We start from the raw sequence: 19,710 nt of genomic DNA on the forward strand, positions 1-19,710 counted from the left end.
TTGGCCGAGGCAATTTAGGGGCGAAAATGTGACAGTGGCTGCGGAAGCGGTCTGGGACATTCCAACAGAAAGGGTCTTGTGTTCACGGGAGAAGCAAAAAAAATGCAACGATGGGAACTTGTGGGAAAGTAATTTTCCTACAACTCGCTTGTCCGCATCAATTACCGACTATAACAGCTTTTGGAGATATAACTAGACGTTAAGTTGCGCTCATTCAATTGCAAGTATATTTATTCTTAGTTGGCAATGTTTTTGTTTCAAGCTTGGATTTAACTTAAAAAGCTGTGTAATGGTGTTTTCCCCCTCCCACTCTCCCTCCCTCCCTCCCTCCCTCTGTCTGATCCTGGTGATTTAAAGGCTGCTTCCCGATCCCTTCACCTCTTTTATCAGAAGGAGAGGGTGTCAATGCATTGGAGATGGTGCGAGTGTACAACTGTCACCCGTTCGCCGCCCAGCTAATCGTTCCCGTTCAACACGAACCGGAGACTTTGTGCTGCGGGCGGGATACTCTCTTCGTGGTATCCGCCGGGTGTAAAATCGAAGCGTTCAACGTAACTGACAGCGGATGCCAGCCCATCTGCACCTTTAACGCCCTCGGGAAAGTCCGGAAAATAACATTCAGTGAAATAGGTAAAATATTTCCGCATGGTATTCCTTAAGTCAGTACATGTGGAGACCTGATCAAATAACATGTTCGTGAAGGAGGTTATGCTGCGGCTGTACAGGACACTGGTTAGAACACTGTTGGGATATTGCGTGCAATTCTGGTCTCCTTCCTATCGGAAAGATGTTGTGAAACTTGAAAGGGTTCAGAAAAGATTTACAAGAATGTTGCCAGGATTTGAGCTATAGGGAGAGGCTGAACAAGCTAGGGCTGTTTTCCCTGGAGCGTGGGAGGCTGAGGGGTGACCTTTTATAGAGGTTTACAAAATCATGAAGGGCATGGCTAGGATAAATAGACAAAGTCCTTTCCTTGGGGTGGGGGAGTCCAGAACTAGAGGGCATAGGTTAGGGTGAGAGGGGAAAGATATAACAGACATACGGGGCAACCTTTTCACACAGAGGGTGGTACGTGTATGGAATGAGCTGCCAGAGGAAGTGGTGGAGGCTGGTACGATTGTAACATTTAAAAGGCATTTGGATGGGTATATGAATAGGAAGGGGTTAGAGGGATGTGGGCCGGGTGCTGGCAGGTGGTACTAGATTGGGTTAGGATATGTGGTCGGCATGGACAGGTTGGAACGAAGGGTCTGTTTCTGTGCTGTACGTCTCTATGACTCGAAATGATTCACTTGTCATTCATTTATTTTGTGCCTCCTATTTTCCCCCCCTCCTTCCAGGGCGCTATCTTGTTGCAATCGAAGAGAAGAGTAGTGTTCTTTCCCTGCGTATCTATTTCAACTGGAAGGAATGCCAATCCCAAGGGAAGTCCCGAGTTGGCATCCGGATGGTGGGCCATATGCTGCAGGCTCCATTTGAAGGGGCCCCCAAAGATCAGATGGAAATCGTCGAGGTGCCACTCTCGGAGCCCCCTGTCTCTGTTTCTTGTTGCCCCGTCAAGGGGGACTTGGTGGTCGGCTGCCACAACAAGGTGGTTTTCTTCCGGCTGAAGGAGGTGACGCTGGCTGGGCAGAGCGCCGTGTTCGATTTCGAACGATTCCTGGTGGTGCATGTCGGTTTCAAGCTGGTGGAAGTGGCGTTTTGCAATGGCTGCTTGGCCATGATAGGGGACCTGGAAGTGATGGTGCTGAAGCTGGAGAGGACCAGGCAAGTGGCGAACGCAGTGGAGCAACAGGTTGTCCAGAAGGAAGTGCCAATCAATGAGGACATTGACAGACAAAGCAATGACCCTGGAGAAGGTCAGTAGGAAACTGAGCAACGCCAGTGTACCATGTTGACCTGTGCTTCTACAGTGTTTTACAGTTGTCTGCAAATTAATAGCAGTCAGACCTCCTCTTGCCTCTGAGTCCATTGGTACTCTCAATTCTGTGATGGGTGAGTGCTCTGAGGTTATACCAGGAGTTAAGTTGATGCACCCTCCTTTCAAGTGAAAAGGTCCCCTGACACTATTTGGAAGAAGGGCTTGGGGCATTCTTTTGGTCTCCTGCCCAATGTTCTTCCCCAGTCAACATCAGGAAGAGAGAATAAAATGTCATTACCACATGGCTGCTTTTGTGCGAACTGATGGTGCAGATGTTGGGTGGCTCAGTGGTTTGCACTGCTACCTCATCGTGCTAAGGACCTGCATTCGTTTCTAACTTTAGGTGACTGTCTGTACGGAGTTTGTTCATTCTCCCCGTGCCTGCTTTGGTTTCCTCCCATAGTTCAAAGATGAGCAGATTAGGTGGATTGGTCATGGGAAATTATCCATTGTGTTCAGCGTTGTGCAGGCTAGGAGGGTTAGCCATGGTAAATACAGTGTTATGGGGTTTAGTTGGTTGCATTTCTGGGTGGAATGCTCTTCGGAGGGTTGGTGCAGACCTTCTGATTGAGTTTTTTTGAAGAAGTAACAAAGAGGATTGATGAGGGCAGAGCGGTAGATGTGATCTATATGGACTTCAGTAAGGTGTTCAACAAGGTTCCCCATGGGAGACTGATTAGCAATGCTAGATCTCATGGAATACAGGGAGAACAAGCCATTTGGATACAGAACTGGCTGAAAGGTTTAAGACAGAGGGTGGTGGTGGAGGGTTGTTTTTCAGACTGGAGGCCTGTGACCAGTGGAGTGCCACAAGGATTGGTGCTGGGTGCTCTACTTTTTGTCATTTACATAAATGATTTGGATGCGAGCATAAGAGGTACAGTTAGTAAGTTTGCAGATGACACCAAAATTGGAGGTGTAGTGGACACTGAAGAAGGTTACCTCAGATTACAACAGGATCTGGACCAGATAGGCCAATGGGCTGAGAAGTGGCAGATGGATGTTAATTCAGATAAATGCAAGGTGCTGCATTTTGGGAAAGCAAATCTTACCATTAAGTGTCTAAGTCCTGCTAAGGTCCTAGGGAGTGTTGCTGAACAAAGAGACCTTGGAGTGCAGGTTCATAGCTCCTTGAAAGTGAAGTCGCAGGTATTTAGGATAGTGAAGAAGGCGTTTGGTATGCTTTCCTTTATTGGTCAGAGTATTGAGTACAGGAGTTGGGAGGTCATGTTGTGGCTGTACAGGACATTGGTTAGGCCACTGTTGGAATATTGCGTGCAATTCTGGTCTCCTTCCGATCGGAAGGATGTTGTGAAACTTGAAAGGGTTCAGAAAAGATTTACAAGGATGTTACCGGGGTTGGAGGATTTGAGCTATAGGGAGAAGCTGAACAGGCTGGGGCTGTTTTCCCTGGAGTGTCGGAGGCTGAGGAGTGACCTTATAGAGGTTTACAAAATTATGAAGGGCATGGATAGGATAAATAGACAAAGACCCTGGTGTTGGGGAGTGCAGAACTAGAGAGCATAGGTTTAGGGTGAGAGGGGAAAGATATAAAAGAGAGCTAATGGGCAACCTTTTCACACAGAGGGTGGTACAGGTATGGAATGAGCTGCCAGAGGAAATGGTGGAGGCTGGTACAATTACAACATTTTAAGAGGCATTTGGATGGGTATATGAATAGGAAGGTTCTGGAGGGATATAGCCGGGTGCTGGCAGGTGAGACTAGCTTGGGTTGGGGTATCTGGACGGGTTGGACTGAAGGGTCTGTTTCCATGCTGTACATCTCTATGACTCTATGTAGGGATCCTGTTATATTGGAAGCTTTGATTTCTATTTTAAAGTGGTGACTATACTGTATTGGAGAAGAGGTCAGTTAACTCAGTTGGCTGAATGACTGGTTTGTAGTGCTGAGTGATTCTCTCTCTATCTCTCTCTCTCTATCTCTCTCTCTCTATCTCTCTCTCTATCTCTCATATAGACAACGTCTTCTCCCTGAGGTGAGGGGGTCCAGTACTAGATGGCATAGGTTTAGGGTGAGAGGAGAAAAAATTAAAAGGGACATAAGCGGCAACTTTTTCATGCAGAGGGTGAGACATGTATGGTTTGAGCTGCCAGACAAAGTGGTGGAGGCTGGTACAATTATAACACTTAAAAGGCATCTGGAAAGGTATATGAATTGGAAGGGTTTAGAGGGATATGGGCCAAGTGCTGGCAAATGGATTAGAGTAGGATATCTGGTTGGCATGGACGAGTTGGATCCAAGGGTCTGTTTCCATGCTGTACATCTCTATGATTCTATGACTATGGCAACTTTAAATTTCAAAAGGATTGTAAAGTGCTTTTGAGATGTGCTGTAGATTCAAGAGGTGTTCTTTAAATATGAGTCTTTACATTTGCAGTGTAGAGGATCCCTCTAGATCTGCACTGGTGAAAGCTCATTAAAATTAGCATTCCAGAGGGAGGCAGAGATGTGAAGGTTGGTCATGTTCATGATTGCCAACGCTTGCTAGAAAGGTGTCTAAGTGAATGTCCGTTTGCAATATAAAAACTGGAGGAACTCAGGTCTGCCTGCATCTGTGGTCAAAAAGCATTGTTAACATTTTGAGTCGTGACCCTTCATCAGTTGTGTCATCTGCCAAGTCTGAGGTACTGAAGAACAGTTACTGGATTCGAAATGTTAACTCTATTTTCTCTCCATCGATGCTATCAGACTCGCGGAGCTTTTCCAGCAATTTCTGTTTTTCTTTCAAACGTCCAGTATCTGCCGTTCTTGGTAGGGGATACAAATCAATCTGACTGGGACCCCAAACCTTTCTGAATAGTCAAAAGAATGCCTGTGAATATTGTTTTAGATTGCAGGCAACATTTAACAGGAGAGGCAGTACTTCAGATGAGGTGGGGGGGCAACTTCTGATGAGATGGAGAAGTGAAATAGAAAATTTCAACCAGGACACTTACAACGTTCTGTTTAAGACACGTCCGATGGTGCAGTATAAAAATCCAGTGCAGAGTCCTGTAAATCTCTAAGTCTTGCCGCCTAAATGTTCGTAGTTTTATGTTTAACAATATCTGAAACAGTAACATGACAGTTCGTTACCATTTACACATCATTTGTCTTAAGCATTGTTATCACTTGAATGATGTGGGCCTGGTGTGGGGTAAATTTCAGTTCAGTAGAAGCTTGGCAGATAACACAAAAATACTCAGGAAGATGAGCGGTGAGGATGATGTAACTATTGCAGAGGGATGCGGACAGGTTAACCAAATAGACAAAACGCGGCAGATGGAACATAATATGTGGAAATATGAGATCATACACTTTGGCAGGAAGAATAGAAGAGTTGAATATTATTGAAATTGAGAAAGACAGCAGAAAGCTACAGAACAGAGGAATTTTGGAATCCTCGTCATGAATCACAAAAAGCTAGCCTCCAAGTTCAGCAGGTTATAAGGAAAGTTCTAGATTAGAGTGGTGCTGGAAAAGCACAGCAGTTCAGGCAGCATCCGAGGAGCAGGAAAATCAATGTTTCGGGCAGAAGCCCTACATCAGGAATAGAGCCCTATTTTGCCCGAAACATCGATTTTCCTGCTCCTCGGATGCTGCCTGAACTGCTGTGCTTTTCCAGCACCACTCTAATCTGGAATCTGGTTTCCAGCATCTGCAGTCCTTGGTTTTTACCTAGGTCATAAGGAAAGCAATGAGGATGTTGGCTTTTATTTCAATGGGGACGGAGTATGAAAATAGAAAGGTTTTGCTAAAATTGTACCAAGGCATTAATCAGACCACAGTTGAAAGACTAAACAATTGTGGGCTGCTTTATCTAAGGAACGATGTAATGGTATTGGAAGCAAACCAGAGAAGGTTTATTAGGCTGATACGAAGTATGGAGGGATTGTCTTGTGAGGAGAGATTTGTCGGAGAAAGTGAAGACTGCAGAAGCTGGAGGTCAGAGCTGAAAATGTGTTGCTGGAAAAGCGCAGCAGGTCAGGCAGCATCCAAGGAGCAGGAGAATCAACGTTTCGGGCATCAGCCCTTCTTCAGGAGAGATTTGTAGATTGGTTGTGCATTCCTTGAGCTTAGAAGAATAAAAGGCAACATCTTTTGAAGCATTCAAGATGCCAGGGGGCTGGACAGGGTGGATGTGGAGAGGTTATTTCTCCCTCATGGGAGATACTAGGACCAGAGAGCATAATCTGAGTAAAGGGGTCATGCAATGAGGACACGAAATGAGGAGGAATTTCTTCTGAGGGTAATGAAGCTATGGAATTCTTTGCCACAAAAGATTGTCAATGCTGTGTCATTATGTATACTAAAGGCTGCGATGGTCAGAATTTTTAATCTGTAAAGGAATCCAGGGTTAGTAGGGAAGTGGAGTTGAGAATTATCAGAGTAGCCATAATCTAATTGAACAGTGGAACAGCCTCAATGGGCTGAATGGTCTATTTCTGTAACAAAGTCTTATTGTTGTTTCTGTGATGAATTGTGACACAGGTGTTCAGATCTAAAGGTGATTGAGGGCATCTGATATCCTGACTGCTTTTATGTATAGCTCACCAATGTGTAAGCAGATTACCTGGTTATTACCACATTACAGCTCGTGGTTTTGTGCAAATTGGTGGAAGGTAGAAAATTCCATAGCAAATGATTCCAGTTTCATTTGGCTGTCATGTGCATCTGGATATCCTGAGGGCATGAAATCTGCCAAGTAAACTGTCTTTTTTTCAATTGAAAGGAAAATTGAGTGGGGAGTGTATCAGGCATCTCCGATCAGTAGCTGGTTGTATCCAGCCCCATTTGAAGGTTGAAATAACTCGTCAGTACATAAGAACATAAGAGATTAGGAGCAAGAATAGGCCACCTGGCCCTTTGAGCCTGCTCCGTCATTCAATAAAATCATGGCTCCACTTACCCGCCCTCTCACCGTAACCTTTAATTCCTTTCCTGTTCAAACAATTATCTATTTTTGCTTTAAAAGCTTTCAATGAGGAAGCCTCAACTGCTTCACTGGGCAGGGAATTCCACAGATTCACAACCCTCTGGTGAAGAGGTTCTTCCTCAATTCCATCCTAAATCTGCTCTCCCTAATTTTGAGGCTATGCCCTCTTGTCCTAATTTCACCTGCCAGTGGAAACATCCTCTCTATGTTTATGTTATCCATTTCCTTCATAATTCTATGTCTTTCTATAAGATTCCCCCTCATCCTTCTGAATTCCAATGAATATAATCCCAGTCTACTCAGTCTCTCCTCATAAGCAAACCCCTCAACTCTGGAATCAATAGTGCATCCTTTCTCAAGTAAGGAGACCAAAACTGCACGCAGTACTCCAGGCATGGCCTCACCAGCACCCTATATACAGCTGCAGCATAACCTCTCTGCTTTTAAACTCAATCCTTTTAGCAATGAAGGACAAAATTCCATTTGCCTTCTTAATTACCAGTTGCACCTGCAGACCAACCCTCTGTGATTCATGCACAAGGACACCCAGGTCCCTCTGCACAGCAGCATGCTGCAACTTTTTACCATTTAAACAACAGTTCCTTTTACCTTTATTCAACTAAACTGGACGACTTCATATTTATTAACATTGTACTCCATCTGTCAGACCTATGTCCCTCTGCAAAGTTTCACAGTAGGATCCTATTGCTAGCAACCCATGCTATAAAGATGTAAGCCAATCTCATTCCTGATGCATTTATCCAATTTATTTTCATTGCAGCATCTCTTGGCCAAGGACAGGATGAATTTGTTTTCTTTCAAAGGCCTTTGGAGTTGCTCGGTGACGACACTTGGGGGTCAGGAGTTTTGGTCAATTTGGAGTGGACAGGTGTGGAAGGTTTGACAACTGAGCTGCAGAATAGTTTGCACTTACGACGGATTTTATACAGGTGAGGCAGGCTTGATCTTTGGGATCTGTAAACTGTCACTGTGTATAAAATTAATTTTGTAAATGCTGCACATGATTGCCTAACGTTTTAAATAGTGTTAAATGGGTGTATCACTTGAGAATAAATCATTTTCATATAACCAGTCACTTTTCCCATGTGACTACTGATCAGATCAAAGAAATCTTTTACATTCTTATGTGATGTAGGTGCCCTTAGTAAGGCTCATCCATATTCCTTCAAACTAGAGTCAACCACGTTGTTGGAGTCTGATTTTACATCCAGGCCAGATTTCCTTCCTTAAGTGACATTTATAACAATTGATGTGATTGCCATTAGTCAAGCTTTTCTTAATTCCAGATTTTTATTGGGATTCACATTTCACCATCCTGCCATTGAGGGGTTTGACCTCATGTCCCCAGAACAACTTCTGGATTACTAGTTCAGTGACATTAACGCCAAGCCGTGAACTCTGTGATTCTGCCACTGCTAACCTAACCAGCTCTCCAACAGCAGGGGACAATCTCAGATTTTGTTTTGATGATTGTCCCCTCTCAAATTCCTTTAGGAAAGCTGAAATATGTTACAGGGAGTGTAAAATGACTTTCAGTGGTCGATCATGGGCTCACACTCATGGTTTGCCGATTAGAATCCTGATCTTGACCACATTGTCTTGTAGAAAAGCTCAGAACAGGGGCTGTCTGGGTCCTTGTGCCAACTATATGGTGCAGTGTAGGTCGAGCAGTTGACACTTTTAACTTTATTCATCAATGGATAGGGACACACTTGGAGGTAATATGTTAGTTATAGCTTTTCATTTCTTTGCACTGGTGCCGATCAGACCAGATGGCCCTGCAGGGGAGACAATAACCTAGTGGTATTAACACCAGACTATGAATCCAGAGACCCAGGTTATGTCCTGGAGACCTGGGTTTGAATTCTGCTATGGTAGATGGTGACTTTTGAATTCAATATAAATCTGGAAGTAAGAGTGTAACAATGAGTGTGGAAATAGGACCTTTGGCCCAACAAGTCCCTTTGAAGAGTAACCCACCCAGATCCATTTCCTTCTGATTAATGCACCTAACACTATGGGCAATTTATCTGGCCTGCACATCCTTGGATTGTGGGAGGAAACCCACGCAGGCACGGGGAGAACGTACAAACTCCACACAGACAGTCGCCTGAGGCTGGAATCGAACCTGGGACCCTGGCGCTGTGAGGCAGCAGTGCTAACCACTGAGCCGCCATAAGAGTCAACCACATTGCTGTGAATGAATAGAAAAATTAATAGGAAAAAACAGTTGCGATAGCAAAGGTCACGTGAATTTTTGACTGTGAATGGAATCTGATTTCCAAAATATGCTGCATTTTTGCATGGAAAGAAAATCTCCTGTCTTTGTTCAATTAAACATGGAGAAACTATTTCTCCTGACCAGGGATGGTGAGGGAAGGGGAGATATTAACTAGAAAACACATTAAATGTAACTGGTAAAACACCAGAGCAAAATGTATGCAGCACGTTAAAATGCCCTGGAGTGTCTTCCCTGAAAGTAATGGAAGCAGGTTTAATAGTTACTCTTTTACATTGGGAATTGGATGTCAATTTTAAAACTAACTGCTGGACTGTGGAGAAAGTGGGAGAATTGGATTAATTGCATATAAGGGGCTAAATGGTCTCTAATTACACTACCTCATTTTGTGTTCTTTCCTACTTTTAATTGTCTTCCCCGCCAAGCCTTCCCTCCCAAAACATTCTTCTATGTTTTAGCCTCATTTTCTTGCTTTCAGAGCCTGAGTATGCCACCTGTTCCCCGGGTCACTATTCATGCATCATCATCAACCATTTGGCAAGCAGCACAGATTCCAACAATAATGTCCATTCCAACTCTTATCCAATTTGGGAGTTTGTTTTAAAATAGAGAGTGCCTTGAAAGATAAATTGTAATTTTGCCTTGTTCTTTTTTCCATTCAAAGGCGTTTTTCTCCCGACCTGGCTCACATTTATTCTGTTGAAGAGACGGCTCTGCATTCCCTACAGTTACTCCCGATGTTCTCTACAGGTACTGTAACCTATAGCACAAATTCTGGATTAACTTCATTCGATCAACATCGGATATCAGGGAGATTCAGTGTAAAACTTCCCCTCAGGCAATTCAACCTCAATTATGTGATGAAAATCCAGATGTGTTCCTGCGTTTTTTTTTAACCTTTTGTTGTGTGTACAATTATTGTTTTGCATGTCATGTTAGTTGGTTAGTCCACGCTGATGACTTAACAGCATGAGCTGAAAATGTGTTGCTGGAAAAGCGCAGCAGGTCAGGCAGCATCAAAGCAGCAGGAGAATCGACGTTTTGGGCATGAGCCCTTCTTCAGCCCTTCTCCTGCTCCTTGGATGCTGCCTGACCTGCTGCGCTTTTCCAGCAACACATTTTCAGTTCTGATCTCCAGCATCTGCAGTCCTCACTTTTTCTCCTCGAAGAACTTAACAGCATGAGCCAATCAGCTCTTCCCAATCCCTTGAACAGAACATGTAATCAGCCATGGTCTGCATTGTTACATTCTGCCAATACTCCCAATTATTTTCTCACAATTTTATTCCTGTTTCGTTTTGTTTTATTCAGCTGAACTTTTCTTACCGTTATATTTTCTCCTTTATTACAATTGTTCTTCCCTCCCAGGTTCTTTTACACTGAAACTCTTCACACTGTCTGACCCAGAATTAATTTCCATTCCCAGGTTCTGGTCTTCCCTGGCTGCCTTGAGTCAATCTCTCTTTCCTTTTAAACCTCGAGCCCTGACATTTACATCCTAGCAATTCCCCGGGACTGCATGTTTCCCTTTAGCCTTAGAACTAGATCAAATCAACTGAGTGAAATTAGAGAATGCTGAATTTTGAAGAAAAAGGAAAGGTAAATTGAAAAGAAAAAACAAACGTTACATTTTTTTAATTAAAAAGAACAAAGTATTTTATATGCAGTTCAGACAGAAACAGGAAAATATACAAAAACTGATGTGAAATTACCGCACGAGTGGACAGAAAGAAACTAAAGATAAAGAAAACAGGAAATGAGAGCTTCTCAGAAAGAGGAAGACCTGGTGAGAGAGATTTCGACTGACTGACAAGAAAATGACAATGAGACAGGAGAGGAACGTTTTTTTAAAAGTTGTTCCTGTGATGCAAGTGTTACTGGCAGAGCCAGCATTTATTGGTATAAGCAGTTCCCCAGAAAAGGTAACGGTAAGCCTAAACACACACATTACAAACTCTCACGGTGGTTAAACAAAAAGGCAGGAAATGCTAATGGGTTTTTTTGCAACCAACCTGGTTGCAACCAATCAAGGTGAAGCTTGATTACACCAAAGGGTAACGCACATGTTATATTTCCTCTTATTCATTCGTGGGATGAGGGAATCGCCGGCTAGGTCAGCATTTATTGCCCAGAGGGTGGTTAAGAGTCAACCACTTTGCTGTGGCTCAGGAGTCAAATGTAGGCCAGACCAGTTAAAGATGGCAGTTTTTTTCCCTAAAGGGACATCAGTGAATCAGTTGGGTGTTTTCAACAATCAACAATGGGTTCATAGTCATTAAACTGGCTCTTAATGCCAGTTCTTTTTTCATTGAATTCAAATTCCAGCATCTGCCATAGCATAATTTGAACCTGGATCTCCAGAAATCACCAGGGTCTCTGGATTGTTAGTCTAGCGATAATACCACTAGGCCATCGCCTTCCCACCATTCCCTTTCTCTCTTTTTTAAGGAACTTGCTTTTTTTAAAGACTTGTTTAATAAATATGCTGGCATTTTCTGCTTTTATTACAAAAACTTGGTGAAGGAATGTTTTATAAGAAGAGCAATTTTTGGAGAGATTATACAAATTAGGCTTGTTTTTCTTGAATTTAGAAGGTTAAAGGATGATCTGATTGAAATCTGCAAGATATTCAAAAGAAACGACAGGGTAGATAAACTATTTACATTGGTTGGAGATTCTAGGATGAGGGGGCATAGTCTGAGAATTAGGGCCATTCCGTAGAGGAGAGATTTTAGGAAGCATTTCCCCACCCAAAGGATGGTAGATGTTTGGAGCTCTCTTCCACAAATGGCTGTGTATACAGGATTAGTTGTTAATTTTAAATCTGAGATAACAAAGTTATCGACTTGAACAAAGTTGTTAACGGATATTGTCCAAAGGCAGGTACATGCATTAAGGCCACAAATCAGCCACGATCTCGTTATATGGTGGGAAAGGCTGAGGGGCATGAATGGCCTCCTTCTGTTCTGTGTTCCATAACAAAAGTACTGACACAGGGCCCCGGCTAGTTTGGTTGCACATCTTAGATATATGTGAAATTTTACATCTAATATATTGTCTGTGCCATACTTGCATCTGATCAAAGAAAAACAAAAGTAACAAATCATAACTACACAGATGTGCACATGCTAATGCACAAGTAGTGTTTTCTAAATCTTATGCAGCAATAGGACAGCTTTGAATACACCGGAATATCTCCGCTCCCTATAGTTCATTGGTGTGTGATCTTTGAAGGTACAGTCTATGTAAACACAGATGTTCCTTCATGACAGAATAGTCCAGCTCTTGCAAATCCACTTGTCATCCAGTTCATCATGGGCACAGCGAAGGGACGCATACCAGGGATGTTTGAAGCATTGTCTGTACGTTCACTGTACACAGCTGCATCCTAAGAAATGTACACTGTATGAGGCGAGGATGACCATGCTCTTCATCTGGGGGTGATTGAAACATTCCTATGGTGATGGTTGAGGCTAATCTGCAGCAATAGGACAGGATGCTGGAGACGATGGCATTTCTGATGCATTGCTGATTTCTCTCCTCGCGTTCTCTCTCCGTCTCTCTCCCTCCGTCTCTCTCTGTCTCTCTCTCTGTCTCTCTCTCTGTCTCTCTCTCTCTCTCTCTCTCTCTGTCTCTGTCTCTGTCTCTGTCTCTGTCTCTGTCTCTGTCTCTGTCTCTGTCTCTGTCTCTGTCTCTCTCTCTCTCTCTCTGTCTCTGTCTCTCTCTCTCTCTGTCTCTGTCTCTCTCTCTCTGTCTCTGTCTCTCTCTCTCTGTCTCTGTCTCTCTCTCTCTGTCTCTGTCTCTCTCTCTCTGTCTCTCTCTCTCTCTCTCTGTCTCTCTCTCTCCCTATCTATCTCTCTGCCTCTGATTTTCAAAGGAGGTTGCACCTCTTTATGCAGTTTGTTGGTACCAGTCACTGTGAGTGTGAGCAAATCTTTCCCAGCACTTTGAGTCACTATCAAAACACTTGAGTGAAGCCTCAGCATGTGTTTATCACCTTTCACTGAACTGCAGTAACGGTGCTTTCCTGTCTCGCGCGCGCGCTGTCTCTCTCTCTCTCTCTCTCTCTCTCTCTCTCCCTCTCTCTCTCTCTCTCTCTCTGCTGCAGTTGTGACTGTCTCACTGTGGTGTGGATGCTTAGCATGTCAGCTCAGCTGAACCCTGTCGTGCCTGGTTTCGGTTGCAGCATCTGGTTGTACAGACTGCAATGTAAGAACTGGGCGGGTATTCGGTCTATCTGCAGATCATATCATTAACCTCTCGAATCAAGGTGACCAATGTCTTCGATGGGTCTAACTGTCATTATGCTTTACGAATTTTACAAAAGCATTAGAATAATACACATCTTTTCTCTCCTTTTTTTTTGTCTTTTGGTCTAGGGGATTTGGAATCGGCTGCTGGCCCCGGGAGTAAGGACAAGCGGGTGCTCAGCCTTTTCTGCTTCTTTTCGTTGCCACATGTAGGGTGCCTGTATGCAGTTGGCAATATGGTACAGCAGCTCTCCACCTATAACTATCCAGAAAAGGCCAAGCAAGCAGTGATTAGTCCTCAGTTTCTGCACGTCATTACCAGGTACAAAGAAATTCGGACAAGGAATATCCTTGCCATCAGACCTTTAAGCGTGAACATTAGGAGCAGAGAGAGCCTCTTCAAGCTTGCTCCACCATTCAATTTGAACATGACTGATCGGTATGTGTTCCAGATCCCATATACTGCTGATAACCTGGGATTTCCTTTCCTTGCAAGAATCTATCAACCTCTACCCTCAAGATAGTTAATGATAACTCCCCTCCGTCACAATCTGAGCTAGAGAGTTTCAAAGTTTTCCAACCCTCAGAGAAAAAACAATTCCTTCATCTGTGTCACAAAAAGGTGTCCAGTTATGTTTAAAAGCAATTAAATTTGGTTCTGGATACATCCACAGTAGGAGGCCTCAATTTCATTTCATGTCCACCTAGTAGAGACCACCTTATTAAAGCAATCAAATCACCCCCACCTCTTCTAAATTAGTGAAAACAAGCCCAATCTTTCCTCATTGTAATAACCGGCTCATTCCAGTTATCAGTAAAGCCGCTCTGAACTTCCTCCTAGACATTTACATTCTTCCTTAAATAAAGAAACCACAACTGCACACAGTATTTGATATGTGGTCTTATCATTGCTGTGAACAAGTGAAGCATAACATCCTTAAATTTGTGTTCAGTTCCATTTGTATTAAAGACCAACATCCCATTAACATTCTTCCTCATTTGCTGTGCCTGCATAATAATATTTCCTGACCTGTCCATGGGAACCCCTAGATTCCAGCACACTTTGGAATTCTGCAGTCATTTCCATTTAAATAATACTTTATTTTTAAATGATTCGTGCCAAAATAAACAACTTCACATTTTCTCACTTTATCCCGATGGAACCTTTTCAGAATCTAACAAATTTTGCAAATTTAATACCAATACATATGCTACTTCATTGGCCACCCTTACTAAAATTCCAGCATGAAGTCCAGTAAGACCTAGACAAACATCAAACTGCAGCTCCATCAATTTGTTCAATACTGTTTCCATTAGGGTTGGCACGTTGGCTCAGTGATTAGCACTGCTGCCTCATAGCACCAGGGATCTGGGTTCAATTCCACCCTCGCGTGACTGTCTGTGTGGAGTTTGCCCATCCTCCCTGTGTCTGCGTGGGTTTCCTCTGGATGCTGCGGTTTCTCCCACAATCCAAAGATGTGCAGGACAGGTGGATTGCCCATAGTGTCCAGAGATGTGCAGGCTATGTGGATTAGCCATGGGAGATGTAGGGTAACAGGGATAGAATGGGGGAGTGGGTCTAGGTGAGATGCTGTTTGGAAGGTCAGTGTGGACTCGATGGGCTGAATGGCCTACTTCAACATTGTAGGGATTCTATGATTCTAGTGACAACTTTGCCAAGTTCCACTCTTACTTTGATGGCATGATGCACAGCTGGTTTCCTGATGAAGGGCTTATGCCTGAAATGTCGACGCTCCTGATTGTCGGATGTGGCCTGACCGTTTGTGCTTTTCCAGCGCCACACTCTTCAATTCTGATCTCCAGCATCTGCAGTCCTCACTTTCTCCTAGTGAATTAAATCAGAATTATACCTTGTATTCGCATCTCAGTAAAACCAGACAGTCAAAAACCTCCAATAGCTACCTAAATGGTTCCCAACTGGACTTTTGAATAACTAATCCTAAACTTTGTGACTAATTAATTTCCAGTCATAAGTTTTGTATCTCAAACAAAAGACTTACCTATTTATTAAATACATGGTAACCTTAGCAGAGAGGAAATTAAAGATGGTAATCTAATTTATGTTTGTGCTTTAAACTTGAAGATTTGTTTTCCGTCCCACTCACGCAAAGGCAGACTGGCAAACAGACAAGGGTAAGGGAGGGATGGAAGAAAGTAAGAAAAACTAGTCAGAATACTTAAATGGATTTCCCAATGCATTGTTTCACAGCATAGATTTTTTTTTGAAATCTTGATCAGGGTCAATTCATCCAGATAAAGGTGTTCTACTTTATAAGATTCCAAAATTTGGTCTGTGAGATTAGGCAAGGAGCTTTCAAATCTTGTGCTGTGTTTTCAGCACTCAAGCTCATTTTCTAAGCAATCAGAATTCAGAAAACCAACTTCAACTATGATTCCTCCCTGAGAGGCCAACTGTTTGTCCTGAGGCCTCAATTACCATTTAGCATCTGCTTGAACATAGGGTCTCTTCCGGACTTGACAGAACCAATTAGAACGTAGAACAATACAGCGCAGAACAGGCCATTCGGCCCTCGATGTTGCGCCAACCTGTGAACTATTTTCAGCTCATCCCCCTACACTAACCCATCATCATCCATGTGCTTATCCAAGGATTGTTTAAATCTCCCTAATGTGGCTGAGTTAACTACATTAGCAGATAGGGCATTCCACACCCTGACCACTCTCTGCATAAAGAACCTGCCTCTGACATCTGTCTTAAATCTATCACCCCTCAATTTGTAGTAATGCCCTCTCGTACAAGCTGACGTCATTATCCCCGGAAAAAGACTTTCACAGTCTACCCTATCTAATCCTGTGAACATCTTGTATGATTTACGAAATCCCCTCTTAGCCTTCTTCTTTCCAGTGAGAATAGACCCAAGTCTCTCAGCCTTTCCTTATTAGATCTTCCCCACAGACCAGGCAATATCCTGGTAAATCTCCTCTGCACCTTTTCTAATGCTTCCACATCCTTGCCGAAATATGGCAACCAGACTGTGCACAGTATTCCAAATGTGGCTATATAGTTGTTGCAGCATCCTATTGCGGCTCTGGAACTCAATCCCTCTACGAATGAAACCTAACACATCATATGCCTTCTTAACAGAAAATTACCAGGTAGTGACCTCATTAATAGCCAACTTCTGCTATGTGTTTAAACACAATGCTATCCCCAGAGTCACTGTGTCTGTAGAAGCCCTTTTAATCAAGAATCAGCCTGCAATTAGGCTCCAGACATGACCTCTCAAACCAACAAAAGTTTGTTTAGTCTGCTCTTTTCCTTGTACTACAAGTTGTTTCAAACTCTACAAGTCATCTTCAACTCCAATCTGAAATTGATAAAAGAACTTTTTTTTTAAGAGTCATGAAAAATTAGCAATGTTTCTAACTGTAGAGGAGACTGAAGCAAAATATTTATCGATTATATTTGCTATTTCTTTATCTACCATTAACTCTCTGTTACGTCCACACTCCCCTCCCCGCGCCCGCACAAGGACCAACACTCATTTTACATCCGCTTCCCTTTGAGATACCTGTAACAACTCGTGCTATCTGTTTTTACATTTCTAGCCAGCTTTGTCTTGTGCTTGAATTTGAATTTGTCCTGATGAACCCTTTCGCCATTTTGTGCCATTCTTTGAAGTCTGACCTGCCCCTGTGCAGGTATTTGCTTTTGTCCTTAAGTTTGACCAAAGGCTTGGTATACAATACAACATGACTCATTTACAATATATTCTGTTAATGAGTAGTCATCCTTACCTTTGGATCGGCAAGTAGATGTGGTTCAATTTAGGTGCAAAATCGCCAGATTTGTGGGCACTTTCCCACTAAGTGACTACAACCCAGTCAGAGGACAAGATTCAGAAATGTGTATACAGTTCACTAGATCACCCCCGTGTTCGTCAGCTGATTTAGAGAGATGACTGTTCAAAGATCAAAATTTGACGACTGTTTGAGCATTCAATGGTGTTATATGCAAACAGTAAAAATGCTTGATTGGGCAATGCTTAACACAGACATAAAACACGTATCTGGAACATCAGAAAGAGAAGCAAGAGTAGCCCAAAGTCAGCTGATCTTTGACCTCAACACTTGGTCCTCACCTTAACCCCAATCCTTGACTTCTTTAGATTTAGAAAATCTATCCATCCCAGTCTTGAATGCACTCAACAACTGGAGTAGAGAATTCTAAAGGTTTACAATTTTGTGAAAGAATTTCTCCTCATCTCAGGATATAGCCTGAAACCTGTCTCTGGTTTATGACTCTGGTTCAGAATCAGAATTCTTTGAAAGGTTGAAGCGAAGAATTATATGTTCATGGTCACCTCATTCTGCTAAACCCTGGCGGATTGACTCATTCAAATTACTCTCTACTTCGGCACCAATCAATGTTGTAACTCTTTGTTACAAGCCTGCTATAAAAATGTTTCAGATCCATTTCCATTGATTTGATTAGTTGTAGTGATATGTACCTAAGGACAGTGAAAAGTTTTACAGGCAGATCGTAGCAACCAAGGACATACATATCATGGGGCGCCTGGAGCGAGGCAGAAAAGCAAGATCACAACATTAGGGTTGAAGTTAGGGAGGTCCATTCAGCAATCTAATAACAGCAGGGAAGAAGCTGTTCTTGAACCTGTTTTTCGTGGGTTCAAACCTCTGGATCTTCTGCCTGATGGAAGAGAGTATTAATGAGGTAGGAGGAGTCTTTGATGATGTTGGTTGGCTTTCATGATGGTCTGGGCTGTGCACACAACTTTCTGTAATCTCTTATGGTCCTGGGCAGAGCACTCGCCCTGACAAGACATTATGCTCCCAGATAGGATGCTTTCTATAATGTATCTGTAAATGTTGGTGACGGTCCTTATGAACATGCTGAATTTCCTAAGCCTCCTAAGGAAGAAGAGGTGTTGTTGTGCCGCCTTGACCATTGCATCTGCAGGACAAAAAGTTACTCCTAGTAACTTAACATTGTTGACCCTCTTCACATCACTCCATGGAGGTCAATGGGGTCATATCCTTCTCCTTTTTCCCTGACAGCAGAGAATTCTAAATTCTGTTCTGAGGTTTGATTCAGTTTACAAGGCATTGGATTCACACAAACCTGACTTAACACTTGCCAGCACACAGGGTAATTTGGAATATTTCTCATCCCATTTGTCAATCACTTTGCAATGGGTCTGTAGGCCAGCCCATATCAGATTGGCAGATTTCCTTCACCTAACATGAACCAGGCTTTATTTACAACACTCGACACAGTATCCATTTCTGTGGTGGGATTCAATATTATAAATTACAATTTGAAAAAAAAATGTGAATGCAGGAAATCTGAAGCAAAACCAGAAATTAGAGTCATAGAGATGTACAGCATGGAAACAGACCCTTCAGTCCATGCTGACCAGATATACCAACCCAATCTAGTCCCACCTGCCATATCCCTCCAAACCCTTCCTAGTCATATACCCATCCAGATGTCTTTTAAATGTTGCAATTGTACCAGCCTCCACCACTTCTTCTGGCAGCCCATTCCATACACGTACCACCTCTATGTGGAAAATATTGTCCCTTAGGTCTCTTTTATATCTTCCCCTCTCACCCTAAACCTATGCCCCCGGTTCTGGATTTCCCCATCCCAGGGAAAAGACTTTGTCTATTTATTCTATCCATGCCCCTATAATTTTGTAAACCTCTATAACATCGCCCCCCTCAGCCTCTGATGCTCCAGGGAAACAGCCCCAGCCTATTCAACCTCTCCCTTTAGCTCAAACCCTCCAACCCTGGCAACATCCTTGCAAACTTAAGGAAGGCAGGCTCATCTGGGATCTGAACCTGGGATCTCTCGCAAGTCTGCCCAAAGCGAGAATCATACCCATAGGCAAACAAGCCACAGGCCAAAGTTTTATTCCAAGTTTGTGTTGAATTCAAATTTTATCATCTGCCATGTTGGGATTTGAACCCATGCCCCTAGAATATGAGCATAAAATTCTCCAGTAATCCCATGGCATTACCATTACACCACCACCTCCAATTGCTCAGAAACTTGAGTTCTAAAGAAGGGTCACTAAACTCCAAGCAGAGTTAGTGTTTCTTCTTGACAAATACTGCCAGACCTGCTGAGTTTCTGTTTTTGTCCCCACCTTCAATCAGCACCACATTAATAAACATTCACTCCCTCTACCACCAATGCACGCATTAAGCACCTTCTACAAGATGCACTGCAACAACTCACCAAGCCTCCTTGGACAGCATTTTCCAAATGCACAGCCTACACCAGAAAGGGCAAATTGCTACACTGGGACATCACATGCAAGTTGCTCTCTG

The 19,710-nt window shown here is 43.1% G+C and overlaps 1 protein-coding gene across 2 annotated transcripts in view; it reads left to right on the plus strand.

Annotated features, from left to right (window-relative positions):
- hps3 (HPS3 biogenesis of lysosomal organelles complex 2 subunit 1) overlaps positions 1–19,710 on the plus strand; it is a 72,496-nt gene that overhangs the window by 709 nt on the left and 52,077 nt on the right. Inside the window, exons 1-6 of one of the 2 annotated variants that reach the window (XM_072572023.1) lie at positions 49–220; positions 358–630; positions 1,341–1,859; positions 7,640–7,808; positions 9,783–9,868; positions 13,498–13,690. In XM_072572023.1, coding sequence (XP_072428124.1) covers positions 417–630; positions 1,341–1,859; positions 7,640–7,808; positions 9,783–9,868; positions 13,498–13,690 — 1,181 coding nt within the window. In that variant the 5' untranslated portion in view covers positions 49–220; positions 358–416. Of the gene's footprint in view, positions 1–48; positions 221–357; positions 631–1,340; positions 1,860–7,639; positions 7,809–9,782; positions 9,869–13,497; positions 13,691–19,710 lie in introns of those variants that run through there. The other variant, XM_072572024.1, reaches the window with a different exon arrangement.

This window comes from Chiloscyllium punctatum, chromosome 6 (genome assembly GCF_047496795.1).
Source record: "Chiloscyllium punctatum isolate Juve2018m chromosome 6, sChiPun1.3, whole genome shotgun sequence".
Classification (NCBI taxonomy): Eukaryota; Metazoa; Chordata; class Chondrichthyes; order Orectolobiformes; family Hemiscylliidae; genus Chiloscyllium; species Chiloscyllium punctatum.